The sequence below is a fragment of the Sesamum indicum genome, linkage group LG5 (genome assembly GCF_000512975.1).
Source record: "Sesamum indicum cultivar Zhongzhi No. 13 linkage group LG5, S_indicum_v1.0, whole genome shotgun sequence".
Lineage (NCBI taxonomy): Eukaryota > Viridiplantae > Streptophyta > Magnoliopsida > Lamiales > Pedaliaceae > Sesamum > Sesamum indicum.
Window position 1 is genome coordinate 17,369,756 of NC_026149.1, and position 18,820 is coordinate 17,388,575.

The 18,820-nt window shown below is 33.4% G+C and overlaps 3 protein-coding genes across 3 annotated transcripts; all 3 read right to left on the minus strand.

Moving 5' to 3' along the window:
• On the minus strand, window positions 1,628–3,561 carry LOC105162851 (probable xyloglucan endotransglucosylase/hydrolase protein 23). The gene is made up of 3 exons (XM_011081005.2): window positions 3,128–3,561; window positions 2,822–3,015; window positions 1,628–2,188 (listed from the first exon to the last, which is right to left on the minus strand). Exons 1-3 carry the CDS (start codon window positions 3,458–3,460, stop codon window positions 1,789–1,791), a joined length of 927 nt encoding a protein of 308 aa, XP_011079307.1. The 5' UTR covers window positions 3,461–3,561; the 3' UTR covers window positions 1,628–1,788.
• On the minus strand, window positions 9,355–12,885 carry LOC105162852 (xyloglucan endotransglucosylase/hydrolase protein 22). Its single transcript, XM_011081006.2, has 5 exons — window positions 12,730–12,885; window positions 12,560–12,642; window positions 12,017–12,245; window positions 11,685–11,878; window positions 9,355–10,038 (listed from the first exon to the last, which is right to left on the minus strand). Exons 1-5 carry the CDS (start codon window positions 12,817–12,819, stop codon window positions 9,642–9,644), a joined length of 993 nt encoding a protein of 330 aa, XP_011079308.1. The 5' UTR covers window positions 12,820–12,885; the 3' UTR covers window positions 9,355–9,641.
• Window positions 14,579–16,895, minus strand: LOC105162953 (NAC transcription factor 56-like). Its single transcript, XM_011081133.2, has 3 exons — window positions 16,623–16,895; window positions 15,911–16,194; window positions 14,579–15,541 (listed from the first exon to the last, which is right to left on the minus strand). The coding sequence occupies exons 1-3, from the start codon at window positions 16,840–16,842 to the stop codon at window positions 14,588–14,590; spliced, it is 1,458 nt and encodes a 485-aa protein (XP_011079435.1). The 5' UTR covers window positions 16,843–16,895; the 3' UTR covers window positions 14,579–14,587.

The window sequence follows — 18,820 nt, forward strand, 5'->3', positions numbered from 1 at the left end:
AATGACAATATTTTCATTATGTCCATTTCGTACAATTCATACAATTTCGCTATCGCAATTTTTTGATGTTTTTTATTTACAACAAGAGAATCATGGATACGAGCAGGCATCAATATGGAAATCATAACTTTGTAATTAGGAAATTAAATTTGGGGAAATTGCATTTTCAACATACAGGCATTTTTCTGCCTTTTCATTTCATTGCAAACATAAAGCTTACATTTTATTACAAACTTTACAACCAAACTAAACCAAAAAAAAAATTAAAAAACAACTGAGAGAGCCCATCATCATCAACTTTCTCATAAACCGGTTGCTCGTGCGCAAGGCTTCAACATCTTCTTCCAAAGCGTTGATTTTTCTTAACAATCAGGGAATAATCACCCTAGCTCTTTCACATATTGGGGGGTCCTCCCATAAAAAAAACCTACACCCTCCTCTCTGCCAAAATGGAAAATCAAAATATTATTTTCAAAACTAATACTTTAAATTAAATTAGGAAATTTACCTTGTAATTTCGACATGAAAGAAATCTCCTCCCCGGATTGCCGTTCGTCCATGACGTGCGCATCACAGTTGCCATTCCACAATTGCATTCCGTCGTGCTTGTTACCGTAGACATTACTCTTCAATTTTGTTGGGTGTTCTAGGGTTCTTCCCCATTTTTGGGGGAAATGGGTGAAGATGGGTGAAGACGATGCAATATAAGAGAGAAAACCCGTCTGTTTGTGCCATTTTTCCCTTTGAATCCATGTCATCAGCTGATGTGGATTAAAAATCCACGTCAGTCAATTTTTTTTTTTTAAATTTCCAAATGGGCGCCACGTCGGCGCCACATCATATTTTCCAACCAATCACACTTCAGCCCCCAATTTAAAAAGTTACATACATTGCATGTGACTTTTTCCAGCGAACTTATCATTTTTCCGACAAAATTTGGACCAAAATTGAGAATTTTTCAATTTTACGGAATCAAATTAAAACCCTAATAAATTAGGGGACTAAAATAAAATGATCTGAAGTTAGGAAACGAAAATTACCTCTAAGCCAATTATATATATAGTGGTTTCAAGTCAAGAATATTGGTGCAGAGGTATGTGATTATCCAAATTTTCCGAATTAGTGTCGAGGGCCATTATTAATATTTATTTATTATCAGCATAATTTTTAAGTTGGGAGACACCAAAAATGGTCTATGGTCTTTTTGATTTTTTTTAAAAAATATATATTTTGAACAATTTAAAAGATTAAATTGGAATAATTAATTCATTGTGTTATTATCCTAATTAAATAAATCTAATGAGAGAGTGTCCAATTGGTCATTATAAGCCAAATTAAATGCAATTGCCATTGGATCAAATTACCATTATAAGAGGTTGCAAACGCTGACAATAAGCATCTATTAATTTATTGCCAAAAATAAATTGAAAAAAATATTTTTATTTTATAATTTTTACTTGTAATCTGTTTAAAATTAATTTGATTTAATAAAAAGGTATAAAAAATTCGCTACCAACTTTTACAACTTATTCATATAATTGTAAATATTAAATTACGTTTCCAAACACTACAACTTGGATTTCTCTCTACTTTTCACTATTGCTTATTCCTACTACAAAAATAGAAATTATTGTAAACGCACGTAATTAATCCACCAACATCAGCTCATAATACACACATAAAAAGTTCTAGTGACGAACTTTATTTCCTCAACCATCGATGTTCGAACATTCAAAAGTGAAAGACCGCATGGTCGATGACTGCTCCAACAGCCAAGCTAGCTCCACACTAAGCATGAGCAGTGCACTCCGGAGGAAACCCCTCTGGGAACCGCTTCGTGTCCGTGCAATAGTTATAAATCATGTAATTCTGCTGCACCCATTTGAGCTTCTCTTCACTGACGGGATCCAATTTCCAGGGCCTGTTATCGGGCTGCTGGTTTGCTGCAGAACTGCAGGCGGCCTGGCCTGGATTTACGGGCACTGTGCATGCACTTGCATTGTAGTTTCTGTAAGAAGCAGTGAAGGGTGCCTGAGACCAATCAGTCTTGATCAGCCCACCCCTTGTGGCCCATTGATCAGCGTTCCAGATGCTGGAATACAGCCTCATTGGCTGCTTTCTTGGGAATTGGACGCCGATGTTTTCTAGGTTCTTGAATTCTCGGATTGGTGTGTTGTCCACCAAAAACCTGCGTCGTCATCCGTATAATGTAAGTTCAGCTGTTAACATAATACATAGAAGAGTAAATGTTGCGTCATGGAACATGATCAGTATATTAATGCAGGTTCTATTGTTAATTTCATGTAGTTTACGACATTGAGTGGATATTTGTCGGATTTGATGTATTTCTAGTTAGCTATCAAATTATGAATTGTAATTAACTAATTCGACATCATTAAATAGGGAAAGGTAAGGACTTGGACATAGAGCTTCATGACCGTATTTTTATTTCCATTTCTATTACGTTATTTATTTTATTTAATATATACACCTCACGAGTATTAAATATTTTTTTAAATAAAATTAAATGGCATGATTTATGTACAGATTTTTATATTGATTAAAATAAAAAATACATTATGACTCGAGATAGAAAATACTATTTAAAGAGACCTTGTCTATTCCAGATTTTGTCAATTTCTCTCCAGCATTCATATTACTCTTCTTTTACGAACAACATTTTTTTTTATTTATATGGATTCATTTATTTTTAATAAACCCTCAAATTAGTCTTAATTATTAACAAATCAGGACCAAGATTTTGCTATAACAATGATTACTCATATATAGGAACAAGTGCTGAATTAAGGTGGTTACTTACAGGACGGTTTGAGAATTCCACAAAACTGAGAATGTATGAAAATCAGCAGTGGGATCAAACCACAACCGAAACTGCTGCTCTCTTTCCCCCTTTCCTTGAGTATACACATTTGTGTGAACCGTGTAAGGATCCCCGCTCAAATTCCCCAAGAACTCAAAATCAATCTCATCATGATTCTGCCCTTCTGACGACAACTACAAGAAAAGAAAGAAAACAAATCATAATCTCCACAAGAATTAAGGACAAAAGTCAAACAAATATTCAGTAATTAATCGTTCTTGAAAACGAAGAAGAAAAAAAGACAACATAGTAAGCAGTGACAGTTCCGGCAGAGTTTCCAGGGACAAGCTTGAGCTGCATGTCGATTTTCCCGAAAAGATACTCCTTTTTGGATTTAAAACCCGACCCGGAATATCTGTCGAGAGAGAGAGTGAGGAGGTCTCCGTTGTCGACAATTTTGCCTCGGCCTTCGCCCCAGGTGATATCGAAGTCCTGGAAGAAGTTGGCCTTTGAAGAAGTGATGAGAAACAGGGTTGTCAGAAAGCGCAAAAGCAAAGCGTTTCTTGAATACACAAAGAAACCCATTTTTTGACGATGAGTTTGAGCGCAGGAGGCTTTAAGTTTTATATTTATGGGCATTGAATATGCATGAGAAGATGGTAGATAGAGAAGGGACAAAAATTGTAATGTGGGTTTTGGGTTTTTCCGGAAACCGACATCGGGAAGTCGGGGGTTATTAAAATTCGACAGGGTTTCTCGTTTACTTTTGTGGATGGGATATGTGCGTGATGAAACTCACCACAAATATTTATTAGTTTTAGGTGAGAAAGTTTTCAATTTAAATTGAATTTGATTAAAGTGAATAGTTATATTATAAATACAATATGTTAATTTGTCATATGAGTGGTGTATAATTTTAAAAAAATCCCATAACAAATGTATTAAATTTTTTTTGTGATTGATTTGAATCGATCAAACTTAATTTAAATAAGAATATTACGAGCTTTTGATTTGTCTTCTAATTTCCTAATTAATATTTTATTTATTAATTTTTTATTTAAAATGTGTTTATTCTTTATTAAGGAATAATTGAGGACATTGTTGTCCATCTTGGTCGAAATATAAAAATTAGTGGGCAAAAAGAACTTAACCCTTAGGAATAATTCATTTTTCGCAAATGGGTTGAGGTTAGATGTGGCAAAGGAGCAAGTTGGGTTGGATTTGGGTTGTGTCCAAATAAATTAGGTTCAATATGGGTTGTGTTTGAAATGAGTTTGAATTAATGGGTTGAAAATGCATTGGGTTGTAAATGAGTATAATTTTAAATCGATGATACCGATTTGTCATTTTTAATGCTTAGAAAATTCAAATTTTTAGATTATAATAAGATGACAATATTGTTAATACAACTTGCAATATAATATGATTAAATTGTATTATTCATTGTTTATGGAAAGTAATCAGGTTATATTAAAGATTCATTTGTTAAATATAAAATGAAAAGCTCGTATATTACAAAAATACTGCATTTTTTTTAAAACAAATCATGATATAAATAGTTGTGCAATCAATTTCTCTATAATTATTTCTAAAATTGAATTGTGGATTTTCAATCTCAATAGTAATAATACATGTTAGTTCATTATAAAAAATTATTAAATATTGATATTTAATATGTTCATTGAAATTTATAATATAGTTGTATACTGTCAATTTATTAAAATAAAAAATGATCACATATGAATTGCAAGTTATTATTATTTTATAACATTCTTCACTTTTCTTTAATTTGTTTCTCATTAATTTAATAATTTACTAAATATATTTTGAAAATTTTGTTTCTGAAAACGAATACGAAAAGTTAGAAATGTAAAAGTAGTTAGTAATATATAGTATAATTAACTCATTTCTAACGATTTTAAAATCCATCATCAACCCATATACATCATTAATCTACTTAAAATATATCATCAACTCACTTAGAACCCATCATCAACCCACTTAAAATCCGTCATCAACCCACTTAGAACCCATCATCAACCCACTTAAAATCCATCACCAACCCATATAATACCCATAATGAACTCATGATTATAATCTATACTAATATCTTTCATCAATTGTATTATATTATTAAAACTACTTTCAATAAACTAATAAAAAATTAAACATGAATAACCCGTGTAAGACCCACTAAAATAAATATATATCACATAATTTATTTAATTTATTTATACAAAATCATATTAAACCTATATTTAAAAAATACTAAACCCAACCCAACCCAACCCAACCTAACCCAGAACTAGGTGAGTTGGGTTGGAACAATGGGTTCCCACCCATATTGCAACCCCTGTTTGAAACCAACGAAGAAACTACAATATCAACTACTACAAGGGTCAAGGAAAAATGCAATTACTGGGGCGCTGGCAATTCCAATCCAGACTGATTCAAAATTTGTAATAAATAAATGCAATTTATAAAAATGGGTAATTTTGGTTGAAAAAAAAATCTAATTTAGCTGAAATTAGAAGTTTCTTGGATTAAAATTGTCAATTTTTATAAATTATATTCATTGAATACAAATCTCGAATCTGCATGGATTGAAATTGTCACCATCACTATATTAGTGGACCAAAATTATATTTTTTTGACGACAATCCTTATCTATATATAATCCGCAGTCCACATAAATCCAGTCACTCGGAACTCTAAGAATTTCCATTCATACCTTTTAAATATTTTGAACTATTTATTCGATTATATTATAATTGCTATTATACTTATCATATTATTGATCACTACTTACACATATTTCAATTTATACGTGGCGACAAATTCACTGGAGTCTACCAAGTCTAATATCTTAACTGGAATTTTTCCCACCTAGCTACAAGTAGTAGATAAGCATAAACATGCATGCATATGAGTGTGTGAGTGTGTGTTCACTGAATGGTCATTGTCACCAAATCACGATGATGACATGATTAGGTCTGAAGCTGTGAATATGAGCGGTTAGCGGATAGAGAGGAGTGGAAAGTGTCTCGGAAAAGGGCGGAAAGGGAAAAATACTGCATGCATCTGCCGACTGAACTTTAATTTTGGTTGCACATTGGGCGCTTCTAATTCCGGGCCATCGGGCGGGATTGTCGTCAGACAACATTGTACTTGTCCTATCATATCAACTCTACGTACGAAACGTAACTGATGAATTAAGTGATAGCAATAACACGTCAAGTTTGTTTATTTTGTCTGAATAGTTTGTATTAGATTAAAAGGCTTGTTTATAAGATTGGTTTGTTTTGGATATTAGGGCAATCAATGCGAATAGCCCATTTACAATATGTATTGCCAGCTTGGGAGAACAGTCTCGAGAACTCACCTCCATTTTGTCACCCTAATTGACTTTTCCCGACTTCAATTGATATTCATTGCCAAATTTGTCCACCGCTTTGTATTAAATTCCATTTTTATCCCTCATTCCCTGAAAATTTGCACTGATACCAAAGTGCATTCAATTACACTGTCGAACTTTCCTCACTTTTACTAGGTAAGAAGCTACTTCTGTTCACTTGCCTACTGAGGTTAGGTAAGTGTGTAGCATTTTGCTGATTCCTTTTCCTTTTTTCAATTTTTCTACTTAGGAGCTTTCAGGTTTAATATGTGGACTGTTGCCATCGTTATACAAACGTTATTTTGAGGTGGTTATGTGCTTGTCCATTAGGATGAGGTCAAGGCAAAAAAATTACATTAGTTGTGATAGCGTTGTAGCAGGTTCTGCTGAAGTTGCAGTCGCACTCACTTTATTCATTTCCGTCATTCGTTATCTTAACTTTAAAAGCCTCGTCGTGCGTCGCTTGAGGGGGCGCCACTACACCCTTAACACTAGAATACCTAACCAGATTAGGCACCTACATAGGTTAGTGTCGGTTAACAATGAGCCTTGCCTTCAAAAACTTCACATGGATTGTAATGCCTTTGGAAGATTATGTTGCCTACTTCAACACTCTGGAGGTGTTTCTGCAAAGAAGCATTTGTTAGTCTCCGAACAAGTAGTGGCCATATTCCTCAATGTAGTTTCCACCACAAGACGAATTCTATGATTAAACACGACTTCATACGTTCAGGATGCACCATTAGCAAGCACTTTAATGTAGTGCTTAATGCCATCATTAAGCTCTACACTGTTCTGCTGGCAAGACCGACACCAATTATTGAAGAATATGTTGACCCACGTTGGAGATGGTTCAAGGTAATTTTAGAACGAGTTGCTTTTTAACAATAGATTACTCAATTTTATGTCTCAACACATCACTACTACATTGAACTAGCTAGTCCTTTTTTACACTTTCCTTATATAAACTTTTCGTGGTTGTTTGGATGCTTTGGATGGTACCTTCATTGACGCCAGTGTTCCTGAGCACGAAAAAGGCCATTACCGTAATAGAAAGGGTCAGGTTGTTGTAAACCTCTTTGGTGTGTGCAATCTAAATATAGAATTCATATATATACTAACAAGGTGGGAAGGTAGTGCAACCGACAGCCATGTCCTTCACTATGCAATCCAATGACCAAACGGGTTGCAAATGCCAAGTTCTCAATATTTCAAACGCAGTTTATAAGTTTGGAAGCTAATTTATCTCTGTGTTACTTATTATCCATATTTGAATTGTGTACTAGGAAATTATTATTTATGCGACAAAGAATACAGTATTGCCAAATACTTTTTGACACCGTATAGAGGACGAATACTTAATAAGGGTATAAGAGAGGTGAAAGTCATGATTGTAGTAGCGTTTGGGACACCTTGCTATAGGGTGAAAACCCCTACTCTCAACTTTCATGATACAGGTGTTGATATCTTGCTAAGTAATAATTTTATTCAAACATTTACAAGATATATGCAGGATAATTAGATGAATCTGTTATTCTATACTACTAACTGTGGTAGTGAAATACAAGTTTTGCAAAGAGAAAAGATATTTAACAAAATAATGCCTATAAATTTTCACAACAAGCGTGGTGATTTCGATACCAGATTAACTCATAAAAAATATAGGATAAGAAAAAATTTGGTAAAGGTCTTTTGTCTTCAAAGAATAGACACTCATCGATAGTGATAGCTTCTACGAGAAATTTGAGGAAGATATTAAGAACCTCAAACAAGAAAGCAAGCTATCTCTTGGGAATGTTAAGAGACTTATTCAGAGGAACTTCAATGAAAACCCTCTGGTATGGTAGGATAGGAACAAGACCGAGACTAATTTGAAAGTTAAAGAAGAATGCAAGTATGAGTACGTTCAATACAAGCCTACCCAGATGAACATGGAGGACAAGAAGGATACGTAGATGATTATCAAAGAGCAAATCAACCTTTGACTCATCGAGTCTAAAATATCTACTTATAGCTGTCCTGGTTTTCTTTAAGAAATCATGAAGATAAAAAGAGCCAAACTCGGTTGATAATTAACTATTAAGGGATTAATAGAATATTAGAATTTGATAGTTATTACATTACGAGTAGAGAGCACTTAATTGACTGCATTAAAAGTGCAAAAGTGTGTTCTAAATTTAATTGCAAATTTGATTTTTATCAGATCAAGATGGAGAGTGAATCAAAAATATTTAGTGTACTCTCCACACCACATGGATAATATATCTAGAATATGCTACCAACGGGATTAGCAAATGCACCCCAGATATTTCAAAAGAAAATGAATAATTTTTTTTAAAGATTATTTTGAGTTTATGTTTGTCTACATTGACGACATATTAATTGCATCTAAAAATATGAAAGATCATATTAAACATCTTGAAATATTTTTTGATACATGTCATAGAGAAGGATTAGTGCTTTTTGAGAAGAAGGCTACTATCACAGTCAATAAAATTGAAATTTTAGGAATTCTTATTGACGAAACAGGTATTGAGCTGCATAGTCATACTGTGGAGAAAATCCGCAATTTTTTAGCTATACTCAAAGATAAGAAGCACTTGGAGCTTTTATGGAGTTGTTAATTTTGCAAAAAAATCTTTATAAAGGATCTCGCAAGATACATGATTTGACCCTTTTTGAAAGAAACAAAAGTTCAAAATGCAAGTGGGAAGAAATTGTCTCCTCCAATGGAAAAATAATATCTATTTCATATGTCTCTTCAATAAAATTAAGGCTTCTGTTGGGTTTATTGTCCAAAATTCTATCAAGTCCTATATTGGAGTGTCTTCTACACCCTAAGGTAGGAAACGGAATAGGGTTGTGTAGTTTGTTGCTGAAGGAGCCAAGTAAATGTGAACCATCTGTTGTGATAGTGTGGTTGGAGAAAGTCCATAAAATCGAGGACTTGGAATACTCGAAAACAAGGCGGTTGTAAAAAAGTACGAATTTATGAGGATTTAATTTATTTGATAAGCATGTTGGGCCTAATTTGGAGCATGTAGTAGACTATGGTTAACTTTTAGATAGAAGGGCAAAATGATCATAAAATGGCCTGAAGGACCAAAATCACGAACATTTGAAAGTTATAGGACCAAAATTGCGAACCCCTTATAGATACATGACCAAAATCACAATAAACCCATATACACATTATAGGTACAAAATTCTTTCCAAACGCATAAGTAGCATGAATCTAGACATATGCCCCATTTATTTTTAAGTAAGAGAAAACCGGACGTAACACTATTTTACAATAAAGATCCGAACAGATTTTAAACTATGATCACTAATCAAACAAACCTAACCTAATTCTTGGCAACCCCTCCAAATAACCTTAAGCCCTAAACTAAAACTCAAAACACAACAACCACTCATAACCTCATACTAGTTCATCCTGCATTCACGGCCAGGGCCCTTAGGGAACCTCCACTTATCCTTGCAATAATCATACACCATGTGTTTCTTCTGCAGCCTCTTCATCCTCGCTCGGCTCCTCCTGTCCAGCTCCATTTTCAGCACACGTCTGGTCGAGAAATCAGCGTCAGTACAAGCAGAGGCTCTTGTTTCCGGAGACCAAATGCAGCCATCCATGGAGAAATTTCTGTACCAAGCATTGAATGGGGCTAAGGTCCAGTTGGTCTTGACCAGACCGTGCTGCGTGGCCCAGTCGTCAGCGTTCCACAGACTTGAGTGTACTCTCATGGCCTGGTCTTTGGGGTACGGCACCCCTATTCTTTCCAGGTTCTTGAACTCCCGTATTGGTATGTTGTCCACGTAGAAGCTGGAAACCAAGAGAAACAATGTTTATATTTTTGTTTGATTTGACTTTACTACTTTGACGAGTAGACGAAAAGTAACTTCAGGAATAGGTAAAGTTACTATTTTAGTTCCATAAAACAGGGAGTCAACACTTTTGGCCCCTATTTTGTGGAATTCTTAGGGAGTGTTTGTAAGTGCTTCAAAAAAGAGTTTTACAGCTTCTGGCGTCAAAAAAATACTTTTGAAGTGTTTGGAATATCTGCCTCTGCTTTTAAAATGGCTAAAAAAAAAAGTATTTTTTGGCAAAAAACTAGAAGCACCTTGGGAGATGCTTTGAGCTGCTTTGGCTTTTTTGTAAATAAATTCAACTTTATTTTTTACTACTTTATCCTTATTATAATAATTTTAATTCAACTTCACCGTTTTCAATTTATTTTTAAAATTGTATATTTAAAGTTGATGTATGAATTTTCAAATAATTTAAATTTCAACAATAATTAAATTTACACTTTCACATATTTCATGTTTTAAATACTTTATGTGCTATATCATCTAATTATATTATTTCTTTCACATAGTATTATTTGATTAATTAATAAATTAACTATTTTTTACAATCATGCAAGTTTAATTATTGTATATGAATGAACAATTATATTACTAAGTGGGAGCATTATTAAATTAAATATTTTTTTATAATATTTTTAAAAATATAAAAAAAAATTGTATAATTTTTTTCTTATACAATTAGGAGTAACATTTTTTTCTTATACAATTTCGAATTTGCAATTGAAAATTGTAATTAATATATATAAATATAAATATATATTTGTTCACTGGAACAAAAATATCATACTAAAAAAATTAACTGAAAATTAAAACTTAGCATATTAAAACGGTGTCGTAACAAGTATGTGTTAATTCTCTACAAAAATTTAACATTTTTTGGGATATTTAGACTAAGTATGCTAATATTATAAATTAAAAATTTCGATTACAAATTCAAAATCTGATAGGATCAAAAGTAGACTCTTTATAATTTTTTTGATCAAAATTGTATTTAGTCCAAATATAAAATTAATATGAGCATAAGAATATTAATATAATTTCATAAAATCAAGATGTTTTCTTGTTTTTTTCTTTCTTGCAAAAAGCTTAGGCCTCAAGGTTTATCTATGTAATTGATCTAGATAACTTATGGATTTAACTATATAGTAAATGGATTCTAGGAAAAAATTGAAATTAAAGCAACAAATACGTCGAAATCACCAAGATTTATATTTCAATCCTTGCAGTTAAAACATATTACAATTTCTGTCCTAAAATTCAGACGGATTGCGAGAATTTATATGTAAAATACGACTGCAAGACTATCAATGCAATTTTACGAAATCAAGAATATGTTCTGAAACAGGTTGAGACTTACAAGAAAATAGTTGATTAATTATTATGAAAAAATTTGATGTTGAAATAGCTAATTAGCAAGTAAGATTCTCATTGCTAAATTTTTTAATAAGAATTTCTCGTGTTAAACAATATAGACTATTAGGAACGAAAACTTTACTTGCTGAAGCTCGATGCTGATTTTTTTTCATAACTATTGGGTCATTTTCTTACAGTGCCTCACGGTTTGTGTATGTATTTAATCCGCAGCTTACGAATACTTACATGATGGTTTTGGGATTCCAGAGAATGGTATATGTGTGGAAATCTGCAGTGGGATCAAACCATAGGAAGAACTGCTGTTCTCTGTCACCCTTGCCCTGGCTGAACACGTTTGTGTGAAGGGTGTAAGGATTACCAGTGGAATTTCCCAGGAACTCAAAGTCTATCTCATCATGGTGGTCGCCTAGTGATGAAAACTGAGACATGATCATTACGTCAAAACATTAAGAATAATACTAGATTGACTGCTTCTCCATCTGACATATTAGTCCTAAGTATTTCTGTAATTGTTTAAATTCCTAGTCTGACTAGTCGGAGTATGTCATGAATCTTACATAATAAGTTGTGACAGTGCCTGCAGAGTCTCCAGGGATAAGCTTGATTTGCATGTCAATCTTTCCGAAGAGTAATTGTTTCCTGGACTGGAAGCCGGAGCCAGAATGTTTGTCGAGCGTAAGCTTGAGGAGCTCCCCGTCGTTGAGTATCTCAGTGTGGAATTCACCCCACGTGACGAGGACATGCTTGTAGAAAGTGGCGTTTTCGTTCTTGATAACGGTAGGTGGACTGATCAATTTTGTTTCATCGTCGACAGGACAAATGTCAGCCAATTACACTCACCAGATACTTCAACATAACAAAATTTCAGCTACATTCATCTATTTTAAGTCGGTGTTTCGTTTAAGCATGCATATATATTGTCCTAAGACAGACAACTGCAATATGTGATTGATTTAGTTTGATCTGTCCAAATCTGATCTGGACAAATATTTTTATGATGAATAACTTGTCTTATATAAATTCTATGTATATATTCTTTGAAGTACAATGTTATGACAAATACCTTACAAATGCACAAACAAAAAAGGTTAGTTAATTACCTGGGCTCCTGCGTTGTGATTTCATATTTGAGTTCTTGGTTACGTCGAGCCGTAGAGATTGTTTGGGTAACAAAGACGTCCAACTGCAATGTATTAAGACAAATTAAAACTTGAGTAACATGATTCGAGCACGTATGTAATAACATTAGATGTCACAGAAAATATTGTACCCTGAAGACAAAGATGGCTGAAAAGATGATGAAGGCCATGTAGGGGATGTAAGTCCCGGCACGAGGTTGGTGGGAACTCCTGGGTGGCATAACGATTGATTGATTCTGGGAACACAACAGAAGGAATTGTGCAGCATTGTCTTAATTTCAATGATCATCAACATGTTTCTAGTACGTATGTACCACTTATCACTACTCCTTTTCATGTTTCGTGTTTCTAATTATCAGTCCTTCCTTTTCTCAGTCACAAAGCGATGGTCGTCCATAAGTCTTGGATATTTGTGGTTGGATCTCTTGCTATTATTTCTCTAAGTATTCTTACCTATATTAGGTGTTACTAATATCTCTAATAGTGTATATATATTATATAAATTGGTGTTGTTATATGCTATTATTACGAGTACTTTATATAATAATAAGGATAATTTACGATGAGCTTTAGGTTTAAGGATTTGCGTGTTTTTTCCACACGGGTCAAATCGCACACCAACTTAATCCCACTTGGGAACCAGAACCAAAGTCGTTCGATGACTTTGTACTACAACGTTTAGGACAATAACACGTGGACCTGTATAAGTACGGATATTTTGTCCTATAAATACTCCCAACCATTTCGGGTAATGGTACGTCAATTATTACCTTTTTACACTAGCTTACAAGGTTTAATTCTGATCTCTCGATCTCTTGAACCAACTTAATCATGGAAGAACATTTTTTTTAGGGCTACCCAACAAGCGTACGATCTTTTTTCTTCTCAATTTTTCAAATACCCGATTAGGACTACTTGTTAAGCAACCTAGATTCTAATCAAAATCAACATAATTACATATATATACCCCGTTATTTTTGAAAAATTACAAATACATACCCCTCATATTTGATAAATTAAAATTATGTAATCTTCAACGTAGACCTAGAAATGTCCATGCACGTTGCCCTTGTTTTTTTTTTTTTAAATTTTGAAAAATTGTAAGAAAAAGCAAACTATGTCATTATTTCTTGTTGCCTTTCTAGTCCATCAAAAAGTTTTTGAAAATTTTAAGAAATAAATTAAATTATTTCACAATCCACGACATTTTGCCCAATTCATTACAAAGAATACATGAAAACTTAACAAAAATTAATGAACTAGACTAGTTGTTGAAGGGACGTTAAAACTCATGGGCACTGACAATTTCCCAAACAACGAGAAAATATTTATAATTATGTCAAATTTTAAAAAAAAATTCAATATATATGTATATATATATAGAGAGAGAGAGAGAGAGATTTGAATTTTTGTTTTTTTGGGTACTTAGTGTATGGGCATGAAGCTATATATCGTTATTTTTTCTTCAAAAAATCCAACCATCAACTATCATTTCAGTCCATTCACACTACAAATTTTGCCAATAGTAACTAAAACTATAATAGAAACAAATTAACTTCGACTGGAGTCTTTAGGCTGACAATATAAAGATCACCAGCTGCCTAAAACATTAACAGTCCTAAACATAGAATTAGATCGACATGCCGGACAAACAGATACATATATAGTTAAGACAATCCGACCTGCTTGTGTACAAAATTCCTGGAGCTTCTCACAGTTGGTTTATGGATTTCTTCCTCCATGATTTCTCGATTCGTATTTCTGCTTGAATTGGTGTTTACCGGAACCCGATCATGTGCTATCAAGAACTAGAATATGCAAGAATCACATGTATTATGTAGGGAATCAAAAAAATAAGTTGTAAAGTGTAAACAGATATCAGTAGCAATTTCTTACATTTCCCAGGTAAGTATTAATGTAAGTAGACCAATTTCATATGAGATCCAACTTCTTCATCGCCATCTGTCTGCACTGGTGGCCTTCCGCCAACTAGTGTGAAAGATCTTTATATCTTTGCCACTTTGGGTCGGATTGGGGCCATTGATAGGGTGCTTCCCTCTTATTAGGAAAAAGAGAATCCAAATCCCATCCCTCATTTATACCTAGTCCCATAAGTTCAGGGAATTCCTCCTCCAGGCTACCCGGGTCTGGAACTGGAGCAGGAGCTTGAATTTGAGGTAAAAGACCCTGGAAAGTTGTCCATGGAAATTCATGATGAACTGGAGCAGGAGCTTGAATTTGAGGTAAAAGACCCTGGAAAGTTGTCCATGGAAATTCATGATGAACTGGAGCTGGAGCTGGAGCTTGAATTTGAGGTAGAGGACCTTCTTCTTGACCCTGGAAAGATGGCCCTGAAAATTCATAATGAACTGGAGCTGGAGCTTGAATTTGAGGTAGAGGACCTTCTTCTTGACCCTGGAAATATGGCCCTGGAAATTCATGATGAACTGGAGCTGGATTTGGATTTGAACTATCTACTTCTTGTTGTCTAGAAATCAGCCCTGGAATATTATTTCTCAAAGAATACTGAGGGAATTCTCTCTTAATTGGAGCTTGATTTTCAATGAGGATTCTCAATGTTGTGTCATGGCTGATTTCTTCCTCCGCTTGTTCATCTTCAATGTTGTCTGTTTCCATCCTCCTGCTGTTGCCTGGACTGGCGTGTTGTTCATCATCATTGCCGTTTGTTTTTGATTTCTTCACTACTAGGCGCTTCTTCACTACTAGGCGCTTCTTGGCCGGGCGTTGTGATGCTTCAATGGGGATTCTCAATGTTGTGTCATGGCTGATTTCTTCCTCCGCTTGTTCATCTTCAATGTTGTCTGTTTCCATACTCCTGCTGTTGCCTGAACTGGCCTGTTGTTCATTTTCATTGCCTTTTGTTTCTGATTTCTTCACTACTACGCGCTTCTTGACCAATCGACATAGAACCCAATCATCCAACTGTGCGCAGAAACAACATAAATTCCACCAAACGCAAATGTATACAAATTTGTAATATGTAATGAAAGGATACACAAAGTTCTTCAATTGGGAGTAAATATTGTCAGGTCCATAAACATGTTATCACGATCATGCATCATCATTATCATGAAATGCACGATTATAAGTTCATGTCCTAACTCAAATGTCTAATGATGAATATACAGGTTCCAGTTCACCTCAAATAAAGAAATAATTCTAACATCCCAATCCTCAAACAAAATTCATCAACAAAAGAAAAAACCATAGGAAAAGGCATATACATATATAGATAACATAAGAGAAACAAGTACCATACAAATAAATAGTCATATATATGTCTGCACTCACCCTCATACTATTCTCTGATGTTCGTACGGGGGGCGGGGGATTGCTGAGCTTATACTCATGCATCATCCAACAGGTCTTCTCACCCCCCGGAGGTTTCCCCATGTAGTAGAACAATGACTTTTTAGAACTGATATTTTCACTATTGCACATGATTTGTTTGTCAGCACCAGTGGCCTTCCAGTATCCACCTCCAGCATCCCTTCTTGGCCGACTCCCGTTTCTGTACTTTTTCTCCCTAGGAGTGAAGAAGTACCACTCGTTCTCCCCACTTGGAGTGAAATTTTCTGCAGGAGAGACAAAAAACATCAGACTTACATAATTTTTTAAGCCGAAATTAAAATTTGAATCTGATGTTTATTGAGAGATTTACTCCCATATTGAATTCATATTCAAAGAAGTTAAGATATCAATTTGAAACTATACTCTTCAGTTAATCATAAATTAATATCATAACGTGCAAAGTTTTTCCATGTACACAAAATCTTGCATATTCTTCCTCCATATAATTTTGAATGTGAATTTCAAAATCAAGATAAATAAATAAACTTTTCGAACTGAAAACAGATGAAACAAAAACAAGAAACCTACGTACGTACAAGCCCAGAAACTCATGCATGGAAGAAAATTACAGACGTAAACCCTAACAGTGACAGGTCAATCTCAAAACCAAAGGAATATCAAGACTGCAGAGATAATCGAAAAGTATCTTTACCAGCAAGAACCTCAGGATTGAAACCGTATAAATTAACCTCATGGATCCTGTTCCGCGGCAGCGGCTCGTTCCAGACTCTCTTCATCAAATACTGCGTAAGCTCCACATCACTGGGATGAAACCGGTACCCAACAGGGATGTTCTTGAAGTATTCTTCGTCGCTGATCACTTGGGCCTGATTAATATTCACATTCCCATTACTTTCCATGGAACTCCCCATTCTTGTTCCTTTCCGGAAGAGAGAGAATGTGTGTGAGAGAGAGAGATCTTGTTCTTTCCAGGATTCTTGGTACTCTATTCAATTCAAATTCCGGATCAATATATAGCTGTTATATGCTAAATAGAGAGATATAGATAACTTAAAATTCGGTTGGGAATAGTATAAACCTAGTCAAATAAGATTCGAGTAGTACAAGTCAAGCTAGTATCTAGGTTTTTACTATTTATGGTTGAGTCTATTTAGGAATCATGTATATCTATATCCTTTTCTCATAATTTTTATTATGATTATTTTTATGTCTAATTTGTTAATTTGGGCTATAAATTATACTCTTAATTTATTATATTTTGTATTTTAAATCTTTGGGCTAATTTTTGCAGTCTTTTCTTGAAAAATTTAGTGTGTATTTTAATATTATAATTTTGTTGTGAATCTCCCAAAGTTAAATGGTATAATTAATTAATAATCGAGTCAATTAATTATAGTTACAGCACTAAAAATGGCTCAATAGTTATAAAAAAATTTTGATATTAAAATCAGTGTCGGGCTAATTAGGCTACATTTTTTTATGAATTGAATTCTTGTTGCTAAATTCACTGAAAAATAATTTTCGTGTATTAAATAATATAGATTACAAAAAGAAACAAAATCTTGGTCATAAAATTGACGGTATCCTTTTTTTTTATTTACTGAGCTATTTTCTTGTAATGTCGATGATAATGTTTATATTTTTCGGGATAAGGATAACTCATAAGTAAGGATGACAGCCTATAAATATGGCTCAATTATTTTAATAATAAATAATATCACAAAAGTAAAATGAATGTGAAACTTTTGAAACCTTGTAGGTTTAGGAGACTGCCTGTTGGACCTCCTAATGGGCTGCTCGTCCAGCCCACTAACGTCCTCAAAGTTGTTGGGCTTCTCCCAGTTTTCTTATGGGCCAAAATGACAAGTGGGGTGATACAGAGCAGCTGCTCAGCCCAACCCCGTATCAATATGTATACTTATATATATTTTATCTATTTAAATATGTTTACATATTTATAAATATTATAATTTATTAGACGATTTTTATTACATCGAGTGTACTTCAATCATTATAGTATATATGTACACGTTGTGGTCTACCATAATCAAAATTGTACAGTAATTAGAAATATGCTTGTACCATTTTTTTTGTATAAATACAACAAGATTTCTATTATGAGAAGTATACAATATTTTTTCTTTTATTAATTATAATTAGATTCCGACATAATTAATCATCCCACGTCGCGGGACTAATAATTATTCTTGTATGACTATTATAGTAGTTGGATAAGATAATATTAACCGGGAAAATTTTAATTTTTTCATCCTATAATTTGGGGTTGGTATTTTCAATTTTGTATGAATTGATTTTCGCAATTTAGTTCTGTAACTTTAAAATTTTGTCAATTTTTTAGTTATTTTTCGGTCAAATTAATCAAAAAAATAACTAAAATTACAAAACCAAAAAAGAAAAGAAAAAATATCGTGCAGGACCAAAAATATCATCCCCTGTAAATTACAGAACTAAAATTGCATTTTTACCTAATTATTGAATAAGGATGCAATTACTTCTTTATGATTGTATTTATACTACATTTTTTTCTATTGTTCTTCTATGATTAAGTCCTGAAATTATGAGGGTACGATACATTTGTGAAGATAAAGAGAGAAAAACAAAGATAAATAAGTATGTGTTAGAGATAGTGTGTATGTTTGAATTTATTTTTGGAGATAATATAAAATAAGTATGGTATGTTTTATGTTGTTTAGTATGCGACAAAAACCACTGTTTATTGTCAAATCATGTCTCTTTTATATATATTTATATATATGTATGAGTATATATATAATTTTTGAGTTGTAGGGCCTATAATTAGTGTATACTTATTTTGATAAAAAATAAAAATTAGGTGTATTATTATTTTGAAGCATCAAATCCAAGATT

Coding starts and splice junctions, on each gene's coding strand:
- LOC105162953 (XM_011081133.2), bottom strand. CDS start 16,842: ATGGGGAGTTCCATGGAAAGTAATGGGAATGTGAATATTAATCAGGCC. Junction 16,195..16,622: donor CAATCCTGAGGTTCTTGCTG/GTAAAGATACTT, acceptor TCTCTCCTGCAG/AAAATTTCACTCCAAGTGGG. Junction 15,542..15,910: donor CATCAGAGAATAGTATGAGG/GTGAGTGCAGAC, acceptor TTCTGCGCACAG/TTGGATGATTGGGTTCTATG.
- LOC105162851 (XM_011081005.2), bottom strand. CDS start 3,460: ATGCCCATAAATATAAAACTTAAAGCCTCCTGCGCTCAAACTCATCGT. Junction 3,016..3,127: donor GAACTGTCACTGCTTACTAT/GTTGTCTTTTTT, acceptor CTTTTCTTGTAG/TTGTCGTCAGAAGGGCAGAA. Junction 2,189..2,821: donor TGGAATTCTCAAACCGTCCT/GTAAGTAACCAC, acceptor ATGACGACGCAG/GTTTTTGGTGGACAACACAC.
- LOC105162852 (XM_011081006.2), bottom strand. CDS start 12,819: ATGCCACCCAGGAGTTCCCACCAACCTCGTGCCGGGACTTACATCCCC. Junction 12,246..12,559: donor ATCACAACGCAGGAGCCCAG/GTAATTAACTAA, acceptor AAAATTGATCAG/TCCACCTACCGTTATCAAGA. Junction 10,039..11,684: donor TGGAATCCCAAAACCATCAT/GTAAGTATTCGT, acceptor CTTGGTTTCCAG/CTTCTACGTGGACAACATAC.